Consider the following 6,000-nt stretch of genomic DNA (forward strand, 5'->3'; position numbering starts at 1 on the left):
GCTCACATCACTCTTTTCTCCTCCGTTTTGTCCTCACAACAACCCTGTCAGGTAGGCTAAAATGAGCGAATGTGACTGGCCCAAAGGCACCCAGCCAGCTTGCATGGCAGAGTGGGGATTTGAGCCCGGGTCTCCCTGATCGCAGTCTGGCACTGACCACTGCACCATGCTGGCTATGCCGACAGATGAGAAAGAGGGTCAGAGGGAGTTTCCCCCCACAGGGGACAGTGAGTGACAGGGAGGGCCTCCGGGCCTCCCCAGCTGCAGTTTTTGGGGCGCTGCCGATGCAAACTCTCCAGTCAGCCTATACACTGTGTAGGGTTGCCAACTCCAGGTTGGGAAATTCCTGGAGATTTGAGAGTGGAGACTAAGAAGGGTTTGGGGAGGGGAGGGCGCTCAACAGGATAAATTGCCGCACACTCCAAAGCAACCATTTTCTCCAGGGGGATGGATCTCTGTAGTCTGGAGATCAGTTGTCATTCTGGGAGATCGCCAGGCCCAACCTGGAGGTTGGCAACCCTAACACTGTGGGTTATCTTTATAAAAAAAGGGTGAGGGTTGGATATGCAAGATATGAAGAGGGGAGGGTGAAATCCTTTCTGGCCCCTATGCAGAGGCATCAGCCTCTGTCGTGATGAAGCCTCCAGCTCCTGTTGGCCATGGCCCAGAGCGGGTTCCCTTTTCCTCCAGATAGGACCGGCCGGTCTTTCGGCTGAGCTGGGCCCTGAAGTCAACCTTGGCTCTTTCGGGACAGCTTTTCGCCCTTGCTTTCCCCGTGACCTCACTTGCTCTCGCTTTCCCTCCTGTTTATACGTGTTTGCTTTCTTTCCTTCCCTTGCCCTGGGCTGCTGGTTGCTTGGTCCTGCAAAACAGATCAAACCTTTGAGGACTCAGACAAGTTTCACACGCCATCTCGGTCGCTCCAGGGACTGGCTTATTCCTAATCACAGTATGTTTCTTCTCTCGTTCTCTCGCTTCTGTCCCACCCTCTCTTGGTCACCTCTCCCTCTTTTCCCCCTCCTCTTGCCGTAAGTGGCTGTGACACACACACGCACCCCAAGGTCTTTGCTCGGGTTTCAGCCAAACTTGGGGATGGTCAGATCTGCCGCTTGCTAGAGTGGCAGGCTACCAAGGGCTGAGCATGAATTCAAAAGCATTCAAAAGACCTACAGGCGATGCCTCCGTCTCCCACCCACCGCTCCCTGCTGTGATCTCCTTGGCATTTCTCATCTCCATGAGGACCACTGTGCATTTTCCACAGGCGCGTTCAGAGCATGGGGCTAAAACAAGCTGTGCTTTCCCCCCATCCCAGGCCTAAGGGTTAAAGCAGGGGTCCCCAAGTGGGAAGACGCACACGCCCATCACCTGAGCCTTGGTCAACTGCCGTCTGTATCCAGATTTACTGCATTAGTAAATCAAAAAGAAAATGTGGAATTTATGGGAGAATGGGAGGCATGGACAATATACGGCGTTAATGAATTTAACTTGGGAAATATTAAAGGTTATGTTTTGATCTAATTCAAATGATCCAAGTAGAAAAAATATTGTGTGTGTGTAAAGTGCCGTCAAGTCGCAGCTGACTTATGGTGACCCCTTTTTGGGGTTTTCATGGCAAGAGACTAACAGAGGTGGTTTGCCAGTGCCTTCCTCTGCACAGCGACCCTGGTATTCCTTGGTGGTCTCCCATCCAAATACTAACCAGAAAAAATTTAGATTATAAGAAAGTGTGATATATAGTTAAACTTATATATGAAATATTATAATGAATTAGAACTTAATTACAAAGGGAACCTCAGATATATAAAATAGATAGAGGAGGGGAGAGGGGAAGTCAATAAGATAGAATTATTTTGTAGCGATTAGACAAAGATTGTTTATGTTATACAAATATGTTAATTGAATGATGAAACTAAATGTGATTTAAGTGGAAAATTTAAAAAAAATTAAAAAAAACCTGCCGTCTGTATCCAGACTGGCTCCCAAATAGGCTTGCCAGCTCCAGGTCGGGAAACACCTGGAGATTTTGGGGGTGGAGCCTGAGGAGGGCGGGGTTTGGAGAAGGGAGGGGCTTCAACGCCATAGAGGTCAATGGCCAAAGAGACCATTTTCTCCAGTTGAACTGATCAGTTGTAATAGCAGGAGGAGATCTCCGGGGCCCGCCTAGAGGCTGGCCATGCAAGCTCCTTCTCCCTCCACTGACAATGACCTGCTGCTTCTTTTCTTCACAGCCTTGTCGGGTCTCATCGTCCCGCCCATGTGAGCAGGGAACGCCTACTGAGCCTTCAGGATGGACGGACCAACCGACTGGTGCTCCCCCTGCCCCTTGGACTGAAAGGGCGCGGGCGTTGCTTATGAGATTCGAACTCTTCCCCCGCTCCTTCTAATTCGGCTGCACTTATTTTCAAGAGGCTCCCCCTTCTGGTGGGAGGTTGACGTGCAGCGGGACAAGCCAAGCGGGGGCCATCCCCAGCCAAGGCCATGAGGTTCCCAAGGCCATGGGGGGGGGGGGACACTTTGTCCTCAAGGAGGATAATGATGTTGGGGCTGGATGGGAGTTTTTGGGGGGAACTCTGCACTGCCACCCTTCCCTCTGGGAGTTTCTTTTGCTTCCTTCGCCGCCATTTCTCCCTGCTTTGGTTAAAGAATGGCAAACAAAAAGATTCCATCGTCCCAGCTGGCTTTCCACTCAGGTAGATTTGCTCCCGCCATGAATAGAATATTCCCTTTAAAAAGTGTATTGTTCATAGCTCTGGGTTCCCCTGTTCCGCTGGAGAGATGTCTCTTTGAGAAATCGACCCTGTGAGCCAGGACTCCTGGGGTCTTTATTCCTGGGGTCCTGGGTCCGCGTCCCAGGAAATGAGATGGTAAGCAGATTGGAAGTACAGGAGATTTCTCCGTCTTTTCCTGGAAATGCCCCTCCAAGCAAGATGGCTTCCATCGGGGCCAACTTTCACTAGCCTCCATGGTTTTAGCCAAGCTGGAGATTGTTTTTGAATGAGGAAGAAGGCTTTAAGGAAAACAGAATCATGATTCCGAAAATGACCTTATCTTTTTCCTCCCATCACCTTTTCTTTTTCAACCTGGCTCTGCCTTCCGACCTCGTGTAAGTAAACATAGATGAAATCCACCAGTACAATGGGGCATGGCCTGAAGCAGGAGTCCCCAATGTGGTGCCCGTGGGTGCCATGACACCCACCTACACCTTTTCTGGCACCTGCCGAGTGTTTTTAGAAAGTGAGTGGGGCATGTAGGGCTTTTGCCCAGCAAGGCTTCTGATTGGCCACAGGAGATTTGTTTGGCTGGGAAGATATTTTAAAACGTTGCTTTGGCAGCAGCTGCCACCACAGCACAAGGATCCCCACTGAGTTACGGAAGTTAAGCTGTGGCAATCATTTTGTGGCCAACTCCGCCTCCTGCAGCAGCCATGCCGTGTCAAAAATGTGCCCACGGGCTCAAAAAGCTGGCCTGGAGCATGCCTGTGAAGTAAGACCATGGCAAGGAAAGCCAATTTCTGGTGCCACTTCAAACTCCTCCATAGGCAGCATTACCCAAAGGCACGTGGCCAGAAATCATGAATTTCACACATGTCTCGAGGTGCTTGGTCAAACTGCTGCCTCAAGAAAATTGCTAACTTCAATTCACTCAAGGCATGAGTGAAGACATCCTTAGTTTCTGGGTTAACATCTGCTGGAATCCCGGCAACACCCATCAATTCCAACCTTGGCTGCATGCTCTTCCCAGATGTTCCAGATGTTGCTGTGCCCACCCACAAATCCCCAGGAGGGTTTTTCTCCACCCTCTTCTGCCTCGCCCCATTGGCAACCACACCACACCATTGTCTCCAGTTCCCGAGAACAGAAAAGGGATGAATCAGCAACATCTTTGCACATTAAGTTATCTGAGACTGCTGTTCGCACTAACAGCTGACTGCTGTTGGACAAACCCTTACGGGGGCTTCTGTCCTGGGCTGGCATTGTGAGCATCATGAGACTGGATCTGTATTGCAGCAGTCAGTAGCAACATAGATCACATCCTTCCCCCGTCCCAGGTGTGCCTTCCCTTAGTACGGCAGACCTGGGCTTGACAAGTGATCCATCCGATCCATACCTTTGCCACTTACCTCTGTTAAATCCGTTGCAGAGAGCCTTGTTTGGCACATGGAAGTAAACCCCATAACTAGGATTTCTTGAAGCCCACCTGAGTAAAAGAGAGGAGAGAGCAGGAAACACGGGCCTGCGTGCCTGTTGGTTCATGTGAATGTTAGCAATAGAAGGCCCATTCCTACTTTTCCTAGAATCCCTCTCTCCCCTGAACAGAGAAAAGACTAGAGTAGAAGAAGGAGGCAAGATGCCATATCCCCCACCGTTATTCTCCTTGGTTAGGCTTGCGCTGGCAAATGGCACTGGTTTTATGCCCCTTTTGTTATCAAGGCATTCCCCCCAAAGAGAAGGGTCGTCTGATGAAAATTGAGATCCCAACTCCCCCTGCCCAGTTTTGAAGGCATTGTGGCTCAGTAGTAGAGCATCTGCATAGCATGCAGAAGGTTCCAGGTTCAATTCCTGGCATCTCCAGTTTAAAAGATCAGCTAGTAGGTGAAACGAAACACCTTTCTCTGCCTGAGACCCTGGAGAACTGCTGCCAGTCTGAGTAGACAATTCTGATCTTGCTGGACCAAGGGTCTGACTTAGTAGAAGGCAGCGTCATTTGGGGAGGGTCCATGGCTCAGTGGCAGAGCATCTGTTTTGCATGCAAAAGTCCCAGGTTCAATCCCCAGTATCTATTTTAAAAGATCAGGTAGTAGGTGATAAAAAGACATTTCTTTACCTGAGACCCTGGAGAGCTGCTGCCAGTCTGAGTAGACAATACTGACCGTAAGGGACCAAGGATCTGACTCAGTAGAAGGCAGTTTCGTGTGTTCATGTGAGCCGGGGCAATTTTTTGAGCCACTCTGGTTTTTCACTCAGGTTTGCCCAACCTGAAAACCGGGATCCCTAAAGCTGGTCGGCTTTCTTCACACAGCCCAAGTGATGGGGCAGAAGAAAGGCAGGCAGGAAAATGGGTTGCTGCCTTCTTCACGGTTCATTCAGCTGGAGAGATGCACTCATGAAAACCTCACACAAAGCCACCGCCCACCCCAGCAGTGGGATTACGACCAAAAGGAAGCAGAAGAACCACTTCCCGGGTGTTTCTCAAAACAAATTAATTCACAAACCAACTTGGGGGGTTTTATAACAAGGAAAAGCCTGATTTCTATTTTTTCTTCTTCACATTTTGGGATGACATTTTCCTCCTCTAAGGGATTGCAGATCTTGACAAACTGCAGGTACGCCGATTTTTTTTAATCACTTATTTTTTAAAACATCTTTTTTTAACTGAAACCGTACATTGTGTTTTTTAAAAAACTTTTTTTTTTTTTGTAAAAAAGAAAATGAGATTCAAAAACTGAGGGTGAATTTGGCTGGTAGCTCTCCTTCGACGGCCTCAGTAAAATCATTGGGAGAGGCTCCTGTTGATTTCAGCAGGGCCAGTTCAGGAGAACCGCCTACCGAACTGGGTCCTGGAATTTTAGGGCATCCTCTTTCCACCTCCCACATTTATTTTTCTAACATTATTTCTAAGTGGGAAGAAGGGAAGCGAAATTTTGTAAATAAAGATTACGGGAAACAAATAGCCCCCGAAGCTGGGATTTCATCCCACCCACTGGGGTTTTTATTCACTGTGTATTTATCTTGTCGTATGGAGAGCTGTTCTCCTTTCTCATGGTTTCTTTGGTATATATATATTTTTTATTTTTTACATTGTCTGTTGTATGTCCTGTGACAGCTGTTGTACAATAGCTATGTTGATAAATTACTGGCTGCACTGTTTTTCAATGTAAGCACATGTAAATGAACTATTACCTTCATTTCTTAGGAAACGGGCCCTAGAATATATATACCTCCTGCACTTGCCTTTTGAGAAAGTCCCGTTTTTTGTACTCCTTGCCGCAGTCTCTCAAGT

At 48.4% G+C, this 6,000-nt stretch overlaps 1 protein-coding gene across 2 annotated transcripts in view; it reads left to right on the forward strand.

The window, feature by feature from the left end:
* EBF4 (EBF family member 4) overlaps positions 1 to 2,322 on the forward strand; it is a 101,807-nt gene extending 99,485 nt beyond the window's left edge. Inside the window, exons 16-17 of one of the 2 annotated variants that reach the window (XM_056856006.1) lie at positions 874 to 949; positions 2,229 to 2,318. In XM_056856006.1, the coding sequence (XP_056711984.1) occupies positions 874 to 944 (71 nt within the window). In that variant the 3' untranslated portion in view covers positions 945 to 949; positions 2,229 to 2,318. Of the gene's footprint in view, positions 1 to 873; positions 950 to 2,228 lie in introns of both variants that reach the window. The other variant, XM_056856007.1, reaches the window with a different exon arrangement.
* The last annotated feature ends 3,678 nt before the right edge of the window (positions 2,323 to 6,000 follow it).

This window comes from Euleptes europaea, chromosome 9 (genome assembly GCF_029931775.1).
Source record: "Euleptes europaea isolate rEulEur1 chromosome 9, rEulEur1.hap1, whole genome shotgun sequence".
NCBI lineage: Eukaryota > Metazoa > Chordata > Lepidosauria > Squamata > Sphaerodactylidae > Euleptes > Euleptes europaea.